This window comes from Capricornis sumatraensis, chromosome 1, assembly GCF_032405125.1.
Source record: "Capricornis sumatraensis isolate serow.1 chromosome 1, serow.2, whole genome shotgun sequence".
Lineage (NCBI taxonomy): Eukaryota > Metazoa > Chordata > Mammalia > Artiodactyla > Bovidae > Capricornis > Capricornis sumatraensis.
Genome location: NC_091069.1, coordinates 7,860,621 through 7,879,717, shown reverse-complemented (window position 1 = coordinate 7,879,717; position 19,097 = coordinate 7,860,621). Strand labels below are relative to the sequence as shown.

Sequence of the window (19,097 nt, the reverse complement as noted above, 5' to 3'; positions counted from 1 at the left end):
CTTATCCACTGCACCACCAAGGAAGTCCCTTGTCAACACCTTGATCTCAGACTTCTGGCCTTTGGAACTATTGTTTGGCTTTGTTTAGTTTCTGTTGTTTTATTCACCTAGAGCAGGGTACTTTTCACAGCAGCCCTAGCAAACTAATACACTTTACATACCCCCTTTTGTTCATAATTTTTTAAAGAATATATAAGAATAATACAAGAAACATCCATGTATCCTCTACCTCAAACTTGCAGTTTTTTTCTCTATGAATATATATCTACATCTCTCTTCAGCCTCCCAAATATATACATGGTCTTATATTGAACTTACTGTTCCTACAATATATTTTTTCAACAAATAGATTATGATTATTTTTCTCCAACAAGTTTTTGATCTGTTTTTTTCTGACTAGAAACATATCCCTTTGCAAAAATACTTAAACATGATAGAAATTTACATCTTACAAGTGAAAATCTCTAACTCTGCCTTCCAGAAATAATCAGTCCTGAGAGTTCAGTGTGTAGTCCTCCAGATTTTTTTTTTTACATGTATGTATCAACATGCTGCTGCTGCTGCTAAGTCACTTCACTCATGTCCGACTCTGTGTGACCCCATAGATGGCAGCCCACCAGGCTCCCCCGTCCCTGGGATTCTCCAGGCAAGAACACTGGAGTGGGTTGCCATTTCCTTCTCCAATGCATGAATGTGAAAAGCAAATGTGAAGTTGTTCAGTCGTGTCCAACTCTTAGCGACCCCAGGGACTGCAGCCTACCAGGATCCTCCGTCCATGGGATATTCCAGGCAAGAGTACTGGAGTGGGTTGCCATTGCCTTCTCCATGTATCAACATACACAGGTTATTTTCCTACAGAAATGGCATCATGGTTGACTTAAAGCGTTGCAGCTTGCCTTTTATTTTTCTCAGCTGTATCTTTGGAGATCTTTATGAAAGTGAAAGTAAAGTCTCTCATTCGTGTCCGACTCTTTGCGACCCCATGAACTGTAGCCTACAAGGCTCCTCCCTCTATGGGATTCTCTAGGCAAGAGTACTGGAGTGGGTTGCCATTTCCTTCTCCAGGGGATCTTCCCGAGCCAGGGATCGAACCCAGGTCTCCTGCATTCCAGGCAGACGCTTTAGAACAATTGATCTGTCTTACTTTTAATGGCTCAGTCATCTTTCCTTAAATATATGTAATGTAACGGGCAGGGATCCCTCAGAAGAAATGGAGTAGCCATCATGGTCAACAAGAGTCCGAAATGCAGTACTTGGATGCAATCTCAAAAACAACAGAATGATCTCTGTTCGTCTCCAAGGCAAACCATTCAACATCACAGTTATCCAAGTCTATGCCCCAACCAGTAACGCTGAAGAAACTGAAGTTGAACGATTTTATGAAGACCTACAAGACCTTTTAGAAGTAACACCCAAAAAAGATGTCCTTTTCATTATAGGGGACTGAAATGCAAAAGTAGGAAGTCAAGAAACACCTGGAGTAACAGGCAAATTTGGCCTTGGAATGCGGAATGAAGCAGGGCAAAGAATAATAGAGTTTTGTCCAGAAAATGCACTGGTCATAGCAAACACCCTCTTCCAACAACACAAGAGAAGACTCTACACATGGACATCACCAGACGGTCAACACCAAAATCAGACTGATTACATTTTTTGCAGCCAAAGATGGAGAAGCTCTATACAGTCAACGAAAACAAGACCAGGAGCTGACTGTGGCTCAGATCATGAACTCCTTATTACCATATTCAGACTCAAATTGAAGAAAGTAGGGAAAACCGCTAGACCATTCAGGTATGACCTAAATCAAATCCCTTATGATTATACAGTGGAAGTGAGAAATAGATTTAAGGGCCTAGATCTGATAGATAGAGTGCCTGATGAACTATGGACTGAGGTTCGTGACATTGTACAGGAGACAGGGATCAAGACCATCCCCATGGAAAGAAATGCAAAAAAGCAAAATGGCTGTCTGGGGAGGCCTTACAAATAGCTGTGAAAAGAAGAGAGGCAAAAAGCAAAGGAGAAAAGGAAAGATATAAGCATCTGAATGCAGAGTTCCAAAGAATAGCAAGAAGAGATAAGAAAGCCTTCTTCAGTGATCAATGCAAAGAAATAGAGGAAAACAACAGAATAGGAAAGACTAGAGATCTCTTCAAGAAAATTAGAGATGCCAAGGGAGCATTACATGCAAAGATGGGCTCAATAAAGGACAGAAATGGTATGGACCTAACAAAAGCAGAAGATATTAAGAAGAGGTGGCAAGAATACACGGAAGAACTGTACAAAAAAGATCTTCACGACCCAGATAATCATGATGATGTGATCACTAATCTAGAGCCAGACATCTTGGAATGATTATTCCATTAAAATATATTCTCAAGTGTGTAAATTCTGGCTCAAAGAGGATGTTGGGTTTTAGGTTTTTGGTGTACAATGCTCAATCATCCTATCAAAAGGTCACATCAATTTTTAAACGTACCAGTGATGTATGGGACTGTTTGTTTCCCAACATCCTCATCAGTGTTGGGTTGTTCCCTTAAAAAAATAACAAAGTGGCTGGTGCTGACTAGGCTCTGAGTGGCTTGAATTCAGAAAATATGATCCATCACGTCTTGTCCTTTTGGCTAAGATAAAGTCCAGATGACACCACCCTTATTGGCAGAAAGTGAAGAGGAACTAAAAAGCCTCTTGATGAAAGTGAAAGAGGAGAGTGAAAAAGTTGGCTTAAAGCTCAGCATTCAGAAAACTAAGATCATGGCATCTGGTCCCATCACTTCATGGCAAATAGATGGGGAAACAGTGGAAACAGTGTCAGACATTGTTTTTTGGGGCTCCAAAATCACTGCAGATGGTGATTGCAGCCATGAAATTAAAAGATGCTTACTCCTTGGAAGGAAAGTTATGACCAACCTAGATAACATATTGAAAAGCAGAGATATTACTTTGCCAACAAAGGTCTGTCAAGGCTATGGTTTTTCCAGTGGTCATGTATGGATGTGAGAGTTGGACTGTGAAGAAAGCTGAGCGCTGAAGAATTGATGCTTTTGAACTATGGTGTTGGGGAAGACTCTTGTGAGTCCCTTTGACTGCAAGGAGATCCAACCAGTCCATCCTAAAGGAGACCAGTCCTGGGTGTTCATTGGAAGGACTGATGCTGAGGCTGAAACTCCAATACTTTGGCCACCTCATGCAAAGAGTTGACTCATTGGAAAAGACTCTGATGCTGGGAGGGATTGGGGGCAGGAGGAGAAGGGGAGGACAGAGGATGAGATGGCTGGATGGCATCACGGACTCGATGGACGTGAGTCTGGGTGAGCTCCGGGAGATGGTGATCGACAGGGAGGCTTGGTGTCCTGCGATTCATGGGGTCGCAAAGAGTTGGACATGACTGAGCAACTGAACTGAACTGAAAGTGCATAAAAGACAGATCCAGATCCAAAGTGACATCGGGGAATTTCCTGGTGGTCCAGTGGTTAGGACTCCTTGCTTACACTGCAGGGGGCAGTGGGTTCGATCCCTGGCTGGGGAACTAAGAGTCTGCAAGCTGCATGGTGCAGCTAAAAAATATCAGAATCATTCGAATTCTGTACCTGCATTTTGCAAATACCACAGAAGGGCCAGACATCCAGACCACAGTTATAGAGCCCCTCTTTTCTTCCCAACCATACGTCCTTCACACACTGCAGGTGTTCCTGTTCCCGTCTTCAGCACCCCACTAATACCTCTCTGTTCCTCTTCTTGTGAGATTTTCCTCATCTTCCCTGTCACCTCTTAGCGTGTGTGTGTGCACGTGTGTGTGTATTAAGGGGGTGACTTCTCCACCCTTCTCTATCACAAAGGCCCCAAAGAACTGCACCAACTGAGAAAAACCCTCCTCAGACAGTAGGTAGGGGACAAACCCACAGGCAAAATCCTCCAGTGGTTGGGGAGGAAGCATCCCATCTGGTCATGCTAAAGTGGTTGGCTGTGCGCTCCTTAAAGGCCAAGTGGGACATGTTAGTTTAGTGCTCCTTACACTGGGCTTAGCACACAATTAGGGACTTAATGTTCGTTCATTGAATGTGGGAGCACTGAGAATCGATCAACAGCTCTTGTGCTGGGGGTTGCAAGAGACATTCCACTGAGATGTTTGACCTAGGCCTGTAAACAAGGAGATTATCTTGGGCTGCTCAGAATGACATCACCTCCTTTCAAGTGGGGGGATAAGGTGGTGGAAGTTAAAGGTGAGGGAAGGTGAAGAGAAGATGGAGGAAATTCCAGTGGATGTTTTTTTTTTTCCCCTCTGTGAAAAAGGAGAGTTGGTGTATGGGATGGGGAAGAGGCAAAGATGTGGAAAAGCCAGTGTGGTAAACACTTGCTGGACAGTGATAAAGGCTCAGCTGAGGGTGAAGGAAATGATTTGTGCGTTTGATCTTTGGGGAGACTCACTCAAGTGGTAGGATTAAGTAGTGATTGGGGCTCCATCACTTAACAGGGAGAAAATGAATGGATCAAGGGAGTGGATGGCTCCCTAACACCGAGGAATGACTATGCATTAGATAGGGAGGGTGGGGGGGGGCACGGCAGAAGTAGTTTTGTTTGGAGGGGGAGGGGATCTGGAACTTGAGATTTAGGGTGGACCGGTGTGTAGATCTTGGGCCTGAGGTGCGCACAAGGTCACGAAGATGAGGATGTTAAGGAACTGACACCAGGCTGGCCCTGAGGATGTCCAAGTCTTCCAGAATCCAGGGTGGTTCCATGAGCCACGTGACACCACCACCCCCCCCCCCCCCCCACCCCCCGACTGGCTGACAGTGAAGCATAGTTGAGAAGATGGCGACTCAGCGAGAACTTCAGCGGAATAGGTCTGTACACGCAGTGGGCGTATAGTGTGCAGGAGGGCAGTGAGGATCTAGGGGAATGCGCAGCCCCTTTCTTCAGCCTGGACGAAGACAGACAGTGCAGCATGGCGAGAGAGTCTGGGTGGTGTGCAGAAGTGGGGGTCCATCTCTGCACCAACGGAGGGGAAGAGACAGCGCTGTATTTCCAGAAGCAGTGCGCAGCAGCTGCGGACACACGAACATATTTGGTGACCCCTCTCTGAGCCCAGACGGTAAAGCGTCTGCCTGTAATGTGAAAAGACCTGAGTTCGATCCCTGGGTCGGGAAGATCCCCTGGAGAAGGAAATGGCAACCCACTCCAGTCCTCTTGCCTGGAAAATTGCATGGATGGAGGAGCCTGGTAGGCTACAGTCCATGGAGGTCGCAAAGAGTCGGACAGGACTGAGCAACTTCACAGATTCACTCTGAGCCCAGTGGCCCAATACGAACTAGAGAGATCGGGCTGGAATTTGGTTGCTACCCTGAGTGAGAGAAACCGAGGACGACAGGGTGAAAATGGCGGTGGCGGGGGTTAGCGGGGGTTAACCTCGGCCTTGAACGGCTAGACAAGCCTGGGCCGGGCCCGTCGGTGGCGTCGCGCGTCTCCATGGCGACGCGGCGCGGCGCCCGGAAGAGGGCGGGGCTTCTGCTGCAGCTGCTGCTGGAGAGGCATCTCTGTGACGCCGGGGGCTGGGCCTAAATGGCTAAACCCGAGAGGCTCCCGGGGGGGTTTGAACTGGCCAATGGGCGAGCTGCCGACCGGGTGTCGGAAAAGGAGGCGGAAGCGGGGAGGAGTCGCCGCCGGGGCCGGACTGCATCCGCCGCGGCGTCTCCATGGCACAGCCCTGGCCTCCGACTTCAACGACTTCATAAGGCGGCGTTTCTGGGCGCAGCCGTGTCGCTCCTGGTGAGAGGCCGCCGGGAGGCGGGACCCAGGCCGCTCCGGGTTGGGGAGGGGCGCCCTCCGTCGGGATCGCTGGGTCCTGCTGCCCACACCCCCCCGACCCACCCACCCAGGCCGCCCCCCGCCTGCACGCTTGTCCCGCTCCGGTCAGAATCTGGACGAGCCAACCCCCCCCCGCCCCGCCCCCCGGCGCGGGCCTTCTCCCGCTAACGGGCGGGCCTCTCCTCACCTGGCCACACCGGCAGGGCGCTCTGCCACCTCTTCCTCTGCTGCCCTCCGGCAGGGCTTCGCCCTCCTCTCTATGGGCAGAAACGGGGTCCCTCTAGCCCGCTGGTGGGTGGTCGTTCTTCCTCTCTCCGCCGACGGAGACTGGGCCCTCACCCTCTTTTGCCCCGGCCGGTGGGCCCCCCACCCTCACCCCCGTCCGCCTCGCCCTCCCTGGAGCGCCTCGGCCCGGCGGTTATTTGGGCCGGGCTCCTCGTAGGCAAGCGCTGTCCTCGGGGACCGCCTCCCGAGGCTTGCCTCCCTGGCTTGGAAGGGCCTCCCTGGTCCAGGGGGCCTCCTGGGGAATCCTGCCCCCGGCTCCCTGCCACAACGCGGCGTCTTAACTCGGATACTAAAATCCCAGCGGCCGCCGCTGCTGCGTCCCTGGAGCATTTTTTCCCTCCGCCGTTGGGGAGTTGCCCACTCACTGCCCACTTTGCCCCGCCCCGGCAGCCTCCGCTCCTCCCTCCTCCAAATGCTATTGGCCTCCTCGGGTGTCTATTCTGTCGGGAACGCCCCTTCTCCTAGGAGACTGTTGCCCTGGCTCCGCCCCTAATATCCCTCCAGCTCCCAGCGCCGGTTCCGGCCCTCTGGGGCCCACTTGGGGCCTAGCGGTTTTCTCCCAACTTCCTCGCAAGGCTAGCCGGCATTTCAGGTTTCCACCACCCCCGCCGCTGGTGACCACCAGCCCACCTTCCCTCTCGCTGGGGGGCCTGGGTGTGGTGGTCCTTTTCCCTCGAAGTTCCGCCCCCTATTGTCCCTCCCTGGGGAGCAGAGCTCTCACCGCCCTTGCCCACCGGGGTCGCTCAGCCTCTCTCCTATCTTCCTCCCCACCCCCACCCCACCCCACCCCCCAACTTTGGCAGGACAGTTGCTGTGCGACTTGGACAGTAGAGGAGCGTCTCCCAAGTTTTCATCCAACAGCCACCCCTAAAGCTTCCACCCTCCTCCCCTGAGAGGACGTTTGATGCCGGGCCCCTGAGATTCTCATTGACAAGCCCCTCTGGGTCCCCCTGAGCCAGAGCCTGCTGACCCATTTGCCCACCTTTGCGGCTTTGATGCCTAACCATGTCTGCCTCATCCTCAGGCGGCTCCCCCAGGTACTGCCGTTGTGGGGGGCACCTCTGCCCAATAGGGCAGGGGAAACGTGGGCAGGGGCTCCCAGGCCCGGCTGGCTGAAGGATTCTTTTCTCAGCTTCCCTGTTTCTGTGTACTGAAGGCCTGGGCCAAAACATTTAAAACTAATTTTTAGGAGGAAGGAGAAAAAAATGCACTCACATGATACCCTCTCTGCCTCCCTCTGGCCCTCTTTCCTCAGGTGCCCCAGTTACTGGTAGCAAATAGGATCACCATTGTTGTCACTGGAATACTAGGCTCAAATCTTTTTTGAAAGGAGGCTAGGTGTGAGTAAATAACCATGTAAGAAGTGGATGCTGCAGTTAGCCATATGTTGATGGAATCCAGGTACCCTGATGGAAAGCCTACTGAGAAAGAGAGCTTTCCCACATCTATTGACTTTTAAGTGTTCACAAATGATCTGAGGAGAAACACCTCTCTATCCAGGTTTGGTAATTCCTTTGCTAGATGATTAGTAGGACTCTATTTGTTTTTTTTTTAACCAAGGTGTGACATACATACAACAAAGTGTGTGCTAAAGTGCTTGAGAATTTTTCATTGCATTTTTATGTTGTATGTTTTTTTCCCCAAAATAATGGAGGATGAGGACAAGGTCGTATTTTGGGGGTCTGTCTTTTAGGCGGTGGGATGGATCGCAAGTCCCTTCCTGTCTTGGAGTTCTTGGATGTACTGCTGCCAAAATTTGGAGATTAAATATTTGCTTTATTTGCATATTTGGTGAGGGGGCCATTTATGTATAAGTAAGATGTGGTATTACAAATTTTTTAAAATAATAACAACCCTACCTCTTAGGTGCTTAAAGGGTAGCAAGTGAAATATTTTAGGTAATAATCATTTTCCATCCTCTTAATTGAATATCTGATGGTTAATTTTATGAGACTGAGTCACAGAGCCTATTCCGGAGCCTATGGCTCTGTTGTTTCAGGTCAGTCGTTCACTGAGCACTGTTCCAGGCAGTATTCTGGGCACTCTCATCCTCATCCAGGCTACTATGTCGACTGTTGGCCACATGCTGTCTGCTTTTTGTCTCCTGAAAGGATGACAGCTGGGCCTTTCAGTAAAAGGTCACAATACGTGTGACGCAATGGCAGGCTAAAAAGCCAGCGCTGCGAATGCTCACTGCCCCATGTCTCCATCCTCCTGCCGGGCACACCATGAGTGTTTGGTGCTCGTGTCCAGGGAGCCAAGTAATTCCAGACTGGCTCTCCTAGCCGTGAGCTCGTTAGCCACCATATGAAGTATATAACTTCGGGAGAGCTAAGAAATAAAAGAGCCCTAGTTTTCTGCTTATAATCTGGTTCTTGTGCCTGGGTACAGGTTTCCATCGTGTGGAAAGAACGGAGTAACGAGTCTCACGCAGAAAAAGGTCTTGAGGACACCTTGTGGCGCACCCAGTGTTACCGTGACGGTAGGTGACCTGCGCTCGGAGCAGCCCCTCCACCTGCGGCCTTGCCAGAGAAAAACGCACTCTTCTGCTGGCACCCCGTTGGCCAGGTGCTCTGTTAAGTGCCTTCATACATAGACTGCTCATGGATGGATTTGGTTTTGCCTGTGGTAAGGCTGCCGGGTGTGAGGAGGTTGTCTTAACCTAATCTTTTCGGACAAATTTCAAAAATCATAAAACAAATTTTCCAAAAAGAAAGAAGGAAAAAAATGTAAAAAAACGGGGACTGATAGGAGCTGCTGGTGGGCGAGGGGGTCTGTGTTTGGCCCTGTTTATGTTGTCTTTAGAATCTGTACAACCTTCTCATCTCGGCATTTCTTCCAGCTTTCTGTCTTGATCATCTTTTACGTGCCTGCTGCTTGTCGTGCCTTGCACCCTAACCCTTCTGTGTATTTCTTGTGCTAATCCGCATGCCCTGTTCAGAATCCAGCGTGGCGGCCTCACCCGCTTTCCATCTGTGCTGGCTGCATCTCAGGAGGAGCCGTGCATTCCAGCAGGCTTGCAAAGAGATGGAGCTCTGAGGACCCCGGGGCCTTGGGTTTGGGGCTCTTGTGTAGAACTCGCGGGTTGCTCAGCCCCTGTTCTTGGGCAGCCTTGGGTCTCCCCAGTGCTCTTCAGTTGGCATCTCTGCATGAGCCTGCTGAATGGCACACCCGCCTCGCTTCCCGCCCGCATGCCAGTAGTGCTGGTCGCTGTCCTGCTCGCTTGGTGGCTAGGCTTTCAGTGGCCCCCAGAGTCTGTGAGCTCGTTTTTTATGCCCAGTTTACTCATCCGCAGATCAACCTTTTTTGTGTTGTCCTCCCCCGCCTGCCTGAAGCGAACCATGAAGGACCGCTCTTCAACTCCCCCCTTACATGTTCACGTGGATGAGAACACCCCTGTCCACGTCCACATAAAAAAACTCTCCAAAACGTCAGCGACCAACAGCCAGGTAGGAGCATGCCAGGGGGGTGAGGCCAACGCGCTCACTTTCAGAGGTCAGTCACCTGGTTGGAAGGTAGGCAGGACAGTCACCCAGAAAAGGCAGCAGTAGCCTTGGTCAGAAGAGGCTCCCCTGCAGAGTTGGAAGCGGACGCCACTTGCAGAGTGACGCCACGGCCAGCTGTGTAGGGAAGTGACCCTGGGTTTGTCCCTTTCCACAGAAATCTCATAAGCGCGGAATGAAAGGGGACACCGTGAATGTGCGGCGGAGTGTCCGGGTGAAAACCAAGGTACCTTGGATGCCCCCTGGAAAATCATCCGCCCGGCATGTGGGATGCAATTGGGAGGTAGGCTCATTCTTGTTCAGGCTTTTCTTCTCGGACTGGTCAGGTTCTAGCAGGCCTCATGCTTGGTATGGTTCAGGGTTGGCTGTAGCTCTCAGAGACGTCCCAGTGGGTCCCGCTTACTGAGTGCCTTGCTAAACCCTGAAAGTACGAGAATCTTCTTGAGTCCTTCCAACACCGTGATGTGGTAGCTGCATCCGCTCTCCCAAGGTGCAGATGAGAACCCAAGGCTCAGAGAGGTGAAGTGTCACAGAGGGAGTGGCAGAGCTGGAGGTGTAGGGCTCAGGGTGTTTCATTCTAGAGGTGGTACCCGGAGCCTCTCTGATTTGTGTGTGAGGAGCTAATACTGTGCTAGTGTCTGAAGCAGACTTGACAAATGTATGCCAGAATGTACACATCCAGGAAGGCATCTTCTCTTTTGTGGTCGCCCGCATAAGAGACCATGCACTTAACTCTGTAGATAGTATCAAAACCACTGGAATAGGGACTTGACTGGTGGTGCAGTGGTTAAGACTCAGCCCTCCCAATGCACAGGGCACAGGTTCTATCCCTGGTCAGGGAACTAAGATCCCACATGCCGCGTGGAGTGGCCAGAAACTTAAAAAAAACATACATTGGAACAATCTCCTGAGGAATAAGTGCCTTCAGTATTAGTTGCCAAGGTACCAGGAGAATTATTGTTGTCTCTTTTTGGCCATGCCTCAACACGTTTTGCTTGTCCGTCCATCCTTCTGTGCAGTAATTCATGCATTTCTTGAGACACTGCTGTGCACTGGGGTTTCAGCTGCAAACTGGCAGCTCTGCCCTCTATGCTTACATTCTGGTCAATTGCATTGAAGAAACCCAACCATAAGACAAGGCCTGTGGCTGTGTTTTAGACTGAAGTCTCATGATTGAGACAAGTAAAGGCCTTGAGACTACAGTCAGCCAACCATATCTGCTGGTTCTGTGTCTGTGGATTCAACCTTCCAGAGATTAAAAAAATCCAGAAAGTTCCAAAAAGCAAAACTTGAATTTACTGTGTGCCAGCAACTATTTACATAGCATTTCCATTGTATCAAGTATTATAAATAATCTAGAGAGAATTTAAAGTGTACAGGAGGATGCGTCTAGGTTACATGCAAATCCTACACCATTTTACATAAGGGACTTGAGCACCCTCAGATTTCGGTATCCATGATGGTCTTGGAACCAATCCTTGTGGTTACCAAGGGATGACTGTATCTTAAGAGAATGATGCCTGCTCTTTTTGAAAGATTTATTCTTTTTCTGAGAGCTTATTACTTTTAAAATTAGAAATAATCATAATTACTTTGAAGTTTACTTCATACTTCATGCTCTTGACTCCCTGACTCATTTAATCCCTAAGAGACAAAGGGAGTTTGGTATTCTCAGGAGTACATGAAAAGTGTTCTGACATATCTCTCCAAGGAAGATTGGAATTAAAATGATTTCTAAGATTTTCTACCACGTGTACCTCACTAACAATCAGTGAAATGTAAATTAGAGCCAACTACATTTTTGAAAAAATAGCAAGCTATCATTTTTGTTGAGTGGAAAAAAGTTGAAAAGATTCAGAATATCTTCTGTTGACAAGCATATGGGGGTATCACCAAATCTTTTTAGATAGTTTTTGAGTGAATGGTTTGGCAGCATTTATCTAAACATGGATTCTGTAGTTCTGCACTTGGGAATTGATGCTCAAAAAGTCACAGAAGAGCACAGGAATCTGTATGTGACAGGATGTTTGCTGAAGCGTTGTTTGTATTAGGGAAAAATTAGACGCCATCTAACTGTTTGTTAGGAGGGTATTGGTTAAAATTAAGGTGCATCCATGCAATGGAATGCCACACAACCACTGCTAGATCAAGGTGGATGTCTCTCCAAGCACCAAGCGGCGCAGCATGGAGAGTGTGGCCCTGTTTGTGCAGAAAAGGACATCTGTGTGTTGATGTGTGTATGAATATGTTTGTATGTACAAACATTTTCTGGGAGGCAGTACTAGAAGTAGTAAGCAGTGATTACCTCTGGGAGTGGGAGGCTTTACTGCTTTATCTTTTTGCGGCTGCCTAAATCCCAGGGACAGGGGAGCCTGGTGGGCTGCAGTCCATGGGGTCGCTAAGAGTCGGACACAACTGAGCGACTTCACTTTCAGGCATTGGAGAAGGAAATGGCAACCCACTCCAGTGTTTTTGCCTGGAGAATCCCAGGGACGGGGGAGCCTGGTGGGCTGCCGTCTATGGGGTCGCACAGAGTCAGACACAACTGAAGTGACTTAACAGCAGCAGCAGCCGCAAATGTGTTTATCACATAATGTATTTTATAGTTTAAAACACTTTTTAAATTTTTAGTGAAGAGACTTAGGTAGTTTTTTGAAATATAAATATCAAAAGTCATGCCGCTGTGGAAATGGACTTCCTGTTGACATGGGTTGCTAGGAGCTGTGGTCCCCTCTGGAAAGCTCAGTGCCCCTTCCAGGCCTGGGCCCCCAGATTCCTGGAAGTGGAGGGGCCCAGAGACGTGCCTGACTGTCCCTTGAGCAGTAGCTGTCTCTCATGCCGTCCTCTCGGATAGCTCCTCTCCACTTTTCAGTGGCCTTCCATGTTCCCAGCAGGCCTCCGCCCACCCTTTCCATTATCGACAAGAGAGAAAAGACCTTAGGAGGAGAAAGTTTGTGGTGGAGCTGGACATGGACTCCAGTAGCTGCTGTATGATGTGGGGATCCTTGTTTGAATTTTTTTTTTATTGTTTGATTTTTAAAACCTCTTCTGGTAGCTAAGATATCTTTGGGAGAAAGCACGTCTGAGTTTTCTTTCCCCCTCTACTATTAAGCAAGTCATCTGTTTTTATGATGGAAAATTGAAAATACCATAAAAGAGACAGTCACTTGTAGTTTGAGCACACACATCAGAAGCGTGCTGCTTGATGGCTTTTTACAAACTGTGTAACTGTCGCCTCCAGAAACCGCATCACCAGCTTCCCCAGAAGGCCCTCTCTGGTCCTGTTCTCGCTCCCACCCCTGAACGAAACCAGTGAAACTGTTACTGTTTCGGTGCACTTATCATCACTTTTTCTGATGCGGAGTTTTTTCTTTTTTTTAATTATAATCGTACCATCTATATATTTTCCTATTGTCCTCCTTTTATAGATTAAGAATAACTTTTTTTTCATATAAAAGCAACGCACAGTCATTGTCGAAAAATCAGAAAATCAAAATCAGCCCAGGGAAGAAAGTAAATAAGACCTGTAATTCCACCACCCTGAGAAGACCCCTGTAACTTTAGGTGCCAGCTTTCCGGATCTTTTCTTGTGAATATACTCATTCTTCTGATTTTTGTAGCAGTGGGATTATATTTTATTGAACAACCTTTTTTTCCTCATATTTTGACTATATTTAGATTATACATTATTTTTTAAGGCCTTATTCCATCGTGTGTACATCTGTGTACTGTTAAGTTTTTAACTTGTACTATCTTCTTGTACATTTATCTATATCCTAATTTAAATATCTGTATCCTTGAATTTAAATATTGATTCACATTCTTAGTTATTCTTGATAAATCCCTCAAAATACAGTGTATTGGGATAAAGAACACATACATTTTAAAATTGCACCCTATGTGTTTTACTTGTTTGACATACCAGCTACATGCTTGTAAAACACATCCTTTTATTCCTGATAGCCATCGTCTTGCCCGAGAAATTGGCACAGAAGTTTAACCACCTTAGCTTAAGAGAAGCAAAAAACTGCAAATAATGAGAAATAACAATTACTTAATGCACTGGAATAAATGTATAGAATGAGAGAGTCAAAAAGTTCAGTGTATCAAAACCACATGGAAATGCTGGCCCCTAAATTAGAATTTCTTTTTGAAGTCTCAAAGGTCTTACTCAGCTTTACATAAACTTCTCCAAGGGGCACACGCATTTTTTAAAAATATTTTTTTCTGTTGATATATTTAAGTAAATATTTTCCAGACACACTATTTTAACCCTAAATTAGTCTGTATGCTTTTCTAAAACCATTTTCTCCATGCCAAAATAGCAATGATTAATCCTAAAAACTTCACTTCTATTTTTTTTTCCCAACTTCATTTATTAATCATATAGTGTTGGGTCAAAATTCAAATCTCCACTTGTCCTTAAAATACCTATTAGAAAAGTTTTGTGTGCCTTTGCAATTATCCACTATCATGTATTCATATTCATTTAAAAAACTTGCCGTATTTCATGTCTACCCAAGGTGTTTGAGAGTATCTCCTGCCCCAAACTCTTGCCAGCTTTGGGAATCACCATTTTTGCCAATTTGTTATGTCCTTCATTTTAAACTTGACACTGTAACAACGCAGGCTTTTTATTTCTATATTAGAAGAGCTTCAGAAACATCATTTAAGCGAGGGTAGGTAATGAGATAACGTTCCACCAAGAAGGTTGGTGTGTCCTTTCCTCCGGGGTCCCTGTGGTTGCCCTTTAGCGGTTTTAACTCTTACTGCCCAGCGGGCAGTTGGGCTGGTGGGACCAGTGGCTGCAGTTCTGCCTTGTGAACGCATGTATTTCTCCCTCCTCTACATCAGAATCCACCTCACTGCCTGGAGATCACGCCACCATCTTCAGAAAAGCTGGTCTCCGTGATGCGGTTAAGTGACCTCTCTACAGAAGATGACGACTCCGGTCACTGTAAAATGAACCGTTATGATAAGAAGATTGACAGTTTAATGAACGCGGTTGGTTGTCTCAAGTCTGAGGTGAGGGAGGTAGGGGTCTGGACTGCCTAGTGTCCCGAGGCCGCGGGAGACCGTCAGGTGGGGTCCTGGTGGACACCCCCTTCCAGCTGCCTCTGCAGGCCTCCCAGGGTTTCAGAGGCCCTTGTGGAGGTAGTCAGGGCAACCTGGGATTCCTCTCCATCGAGCATTCAGCCCGGGCCTGGCCCTGACCTTGCCGGGAGCTCTGTATGGATGGCCTGGTTTGATTTTTTTTTTTTGCAACAGTAAATGAAGTTGATGGTATTATTGTCCCTGTTTTGGAGATGAAATGACTGGAACACTAGGGCCTCTGAACCCTAGGGCCTTTTCTGTTTTTATGGAGAAGTTTAAAAAAAAACAAAGCAATGACCTAGAGAGGCAAAGGAAGTTTGTCCTCAGTTGCTGGGCTGTGTCTTTGGCGGGGACGTGGCAGTGGACTCCAGGCTGTGGCTGCTTGTGGGGGCCGTGTCCTTAGTCACCCCCTATGCCCAGGGCCCACAGGCCCTCCCCAGAGAACCTGGGGCTGGTGGCTACCTGGCAGCAGGCCTGCCTTCCTCCCCGCCTGCGGGGTTGGGGCCTGTTAGTGATACCTCCTCCGGTGGTGTGCCAGCTGAACCACCGTTTGTATCCTGGCTCCTTCCCCAAGCAGAAAGTCACCCAGGCGCCGCCCCCTCCATTTCCTCAGCAAGGAGATGAGAGGAACAGTGACCACCCAGGGTCACTGGGCGCCCTGACTGAGCTGCGCCCAGAGGACCCCCACCCCCGGCCATGACACTTGCACGCTCACTCCGAGGTGCCCTGCCTTGGTCCCGAGCGACAGGCCTCGAGATGTGGGGAGGGGCCGCCTCCCCTCAGTGGCCCCTGGCTGCGTGCCCCCACACAGGTCAAGATGCAGAAGGGAGAGCGCCAGATGGCCAAAAGGTTCCTGGAGGAGCGGAAGGAGGAGCTGGAGGAGGTGGCCCAAGAGCTGGCCGAGACGGAGCACGAGAACACGGTGCTGCGGCACAACATCGAGCGCATCAAGGAGGAGAAGGACTATACCATGTGAGCCGGCGCCCCGGCGCCTGCCCGCACGCCGGGCCCCAGGGCCGCTAACGCACTCCTGACTCCCTGCAGAGTGCATTGGGGGAGGGGATAGGGGAGACCTTTCTGGAGAAAAACAGGAGGGAGGAGTCTGTGACTGAGAAGTGAAAAAAGCGGGCCAGAGCGAGGGGAACAGGGTGCGCCAAGGGCAGGGGTGCCACAGAGGTTGGCAAGGGCTTTCGGTGCCCACTTGGAGGCATTTGCATTGAAGGTACTTGGGAGCCACTGAAGGGTGTTAGAAGCGAGGGAGCGGTGTGACCAAATGCAGGGAGAGTGGAGGGGAGAGCTCAGAAGTGGATCTGAAGGTGGTGGCTAGGTGGCCTCGGCAGTAGCCGGGGGCTGCGGTGACACTGGTTTCTGAGAGACAAGCAGGTGGCAGCACGTCACCTGGTATGGAGGCCCCGCTCTGGTGACCGAATTTCCTTCCAGAAGGCCGCGCAGGCCTGAAGGGCCATCCCTGCCCCCCTCCCCCACTCCTGTGCCCTGACCAGGAGATGAGGCTCGCAGGGCATTGTGAGGCGAGCCTCAGAGCTTCAGGTGGGCAGGGCCCTGGGGGGGCGGCTCACAGGGTCCTGTTCTTTCTGGCCCCAGGCTGCAGAAAAAACACCTCCAGCAGGAGAAGGAGTGCCTCATGTCCAAGCTGGTGGAGGCTGAAATGGACGGGGCTGCTGCTGCCAAACAAGTCATGGCCCTGAAGGACACCATCGGGAAACTGAAATCGGTAAGCGGCCACCAGAGCCGCCCAGCCCAGGGCTGGGCCCAGAGAGGGGCCACCTGCAGACTGTGGCGGGATCTTTACGCAGTCATCATGCTGACTTTATGACATCTTCAGGCCAGGGCAGGGCACTCTTAACTCCTCAACACCCCCTCCCCTCTTCTCACTTTTGGGGCCTGACCCTCGAAGATGACCTTTGGTAGCCGGGGCCTCCGAGGAGATGTCATCATGGGTCTCCTGGGATCACAGTAAATCCAGGCATCTGTCTGATTCCTGCAAGTATCAGGCACCAAGTGTATCATCCAGGAAGTGCACCTCTTCCAGGAAGCCTGCCCTAACTGCGCTCGCCCACACTGAGCTCTCCAGCCCCTTTCTCCACCTGGCACTGTCGGCAGGCTTAGCTCCAGCCCATCCCTTCCGGTCTTCCTCCTGCAGCTGCCTTTGCCCAGCTCTTCTTGCCCAGGCTTCCTGGCACCAGGGACTCCTAAGTTCCCCATGGAAACTCCCTGTGCCAGCTCTTCCGTTCTCCCCCTGTGCCTGGCAAGACTGCCTCCTGTCTTCCAGGAGAAACAGATGACCTGCTCGGACATCAACACCCTAACGAGGCAGAAGGAACTTCTCCTGCAGAAGCTGAGCACATTTGAAGAGACCAACCGCACTCTCCGAGACCTGCTGAGGGAACAACACTGCAAAGAGGTAAGCGGTGGCCCCTGCCCCACCCAGGCTCCCATACAGAACCTGGGCCCTTCCAGCCCTGCAGGCTCCTGTCTTTAAAAAGAAAATATTCTCGGTGCATGCCTGACCTGAGGGGTCATTGGAAGATTGGCTGAAATCAATCACATGAAAAGCCGGGCATCTGGTAGACAGGCTGGCTTCCTTTTTGAAGTGGGCCTGGCAGTACAAGGACCTTGGAAGTCAGAAGGGCAACAGGGAGTGGGGAGTCAGGGATGGGTATTAGCCCATCCCAGGGTTCGTGTGGCAAAGCAGGCAGGGGAGGAGACCTGAGTTTTAGGAAAGTAGGAGGCTTAATGGCTGGCAGATACATTGTATGATATCACTTTGTTTTCTTTAAAAAAAAAAAGGTCTCTGAAATATATTTTATGTTAGCAAATGATTCTGAAAAGACTAACATTATAAACAGCTCTCTTCCCATTTGGTTCAACCCAAAGGGGTACCTGGGAGTCTCAAAATGCCAGTCCTGATGAGATGGTATTTTTCTTAGATTTTGTTTGCTTGTTTAGGGGTTTTTTTTTTTTTTTTGGCTGCCTCGTGCAGTTTGTAGGATCCTAGACCCCTGACCAGGGATCGAACCCATACCCCCTGCCGTGGAAGCTCAGAGTCCTAACCACTGGACTGCCAGGAAATTCCCTATTTTTCTTATTTTACCATCTTTTTTTAAGAAGCAGTGTCAACGTCCTTTGTTTTTATTTTAAAAATTAATGTTTAAAATGATAGGGTACCTGCTATCCAAACAAAACCTTGTCCACACAGCTGAATCCCTCTTGGTCTCCTTTGTCAATGACCTCGTCTCCTTCCCATCAGAGGGGAACTTCATCTGCTTTATCCGATAGTTTTTCTCTTGGGTATGCATCCTCAAGCAACGTATGGTATAGTTTAGCATGTTCTCAAACTTGACATAAATAAGATTGTTCCATATGTATTCTTCTGAGTTTGCTTTTTTCAGTCAATGTTTTTCTGAGATCTATCCATTTTTATCCTTAAAACCTAAGGTTTATTTTCCCTGCTTTATTCCGTTTTATGACAGTACCACAACTTATTTGCTCACCCTTCCATTGATGAAGACAATTTTTAGTTGTTTGCGCTCACAAGCAGTGTTGTTTTGCACATTCGTTTGGTCTATTCTGGTGTCCAGGAAACTTGAGAGTTTCCAGAATGTATTTCTATGACTTTTACTAGTTACAGCTAAATTATCCTCTTAAAATATTTCTGTCTCATTTCTAGTTCAGTGTTCATGGGGGGTGATTTTTAACCTCTCTGGGCCTCAGTTTTCCCACCTATAAAATGGGAATAGCATCCATGGGGTGGTAAGAGATTTAGAGATGTTGCCTGGATGAGGATTGTATGTACTACCAGCACGCAGTGGGTGCTTGATAAACGGTGGATGATGCTACTGCTTGTCCTGGGACTGGAAGGGCTTTCAGAAAACCTCTTCCTACCGGTTTTTTTCCCCTTTTTGCCTTCTTACTTCTATTATACCAGCCTGGAAGCCCAGATTCTCCAGTTGGAGGTGAAGGGTCAGCTAATTTAAACTCCCACCATAGCAGGTGTCCCTAGTTCTGTCTCGGCGCTCACCTCCTCCTGCCTGTGCGGCCCTCAGGACTGCACCCCCATCTCAGTGCTTCCTGGGGAGTGCTCAGAGCAGTGGGGGCAGTGTTCCAGCTCTGGAGTCCTTTGGCTTTGGGCCCAGCTCTGCCGTTGCTTACTGTGTGATCTCAGGCAGCTGACTTCACTTCTCCCAGCCTCAGTCTCTTGGTCTGTGAAATGGGCGTGGTGACAGTGCCTTGCTCCATAGGGTGGGGGATTTGCTGTGGTTGCGTGTTAGTCTGTGTAGAGTCTCCTGGAGGCTCAGAGGGCGTCATGGCTATCCTGCAGTGATCAGCTGCAGGCTTTGGATTCCCGGTCCAGGCTTTTGTCCTGTGTTCTTTGCCTCTTGTTGCTGGAGA

The 19,097-nt window shown here is 49.1% G+C and overlaps 1 protein-coding gene across 8 annotated transcripts in view; it reads left to right on the top strand.

The window, feature by feature from the left end:
* The first annotated feature begins 5,602 nt into the window (after window positions 1-5,602).
* The window catches only part of ODF2 (outer dense fiber of sperm tails 2), a 30,020-nt gene continuing 16,525 nt past the window's right edge, over window positions 5,603-19,097 (top strand). For 2 of the 8 annotated variants that reach the window (XM_068972283.1, XM_068972281.1), the window contains exons 1-7: window positions 5,603-5,766; window positions 8,482-8,572; window positions 9,751-9,819; window positions 14,448-14,618; window positions 15,499-15,659; window positions 16,290-16,419; window positions 16,978-17,109. In XM_068972283.1, coding sequence (XP_068828384.1) covers window positions 5,603-5,766; window positions 8,482-8,572; window positions 9,751-9,819; window positions 14,448-14,618; window positions 15,499-15,659; window positions 16,290-16,419; window positions 16,978-17,109 — 918 coding nt within the window. Of the gene's footprint in view, window positions 5,767-7,095; window positions 7,128-8,481; window positions 8,573-9,425; window positions 9,540-9,750; window positions 9,877-14,447; window positions 14,619-15,498; window positions 15,660-16,289; window positions 16,420-16,977; window positions 17,110-19,097 lie in introns of those variants that run through there. The other 6 variants (XM_068972277.1, XM_068972276.1, XM_068972279.1 and 3 more) reach the window with 6 other exon arrangements.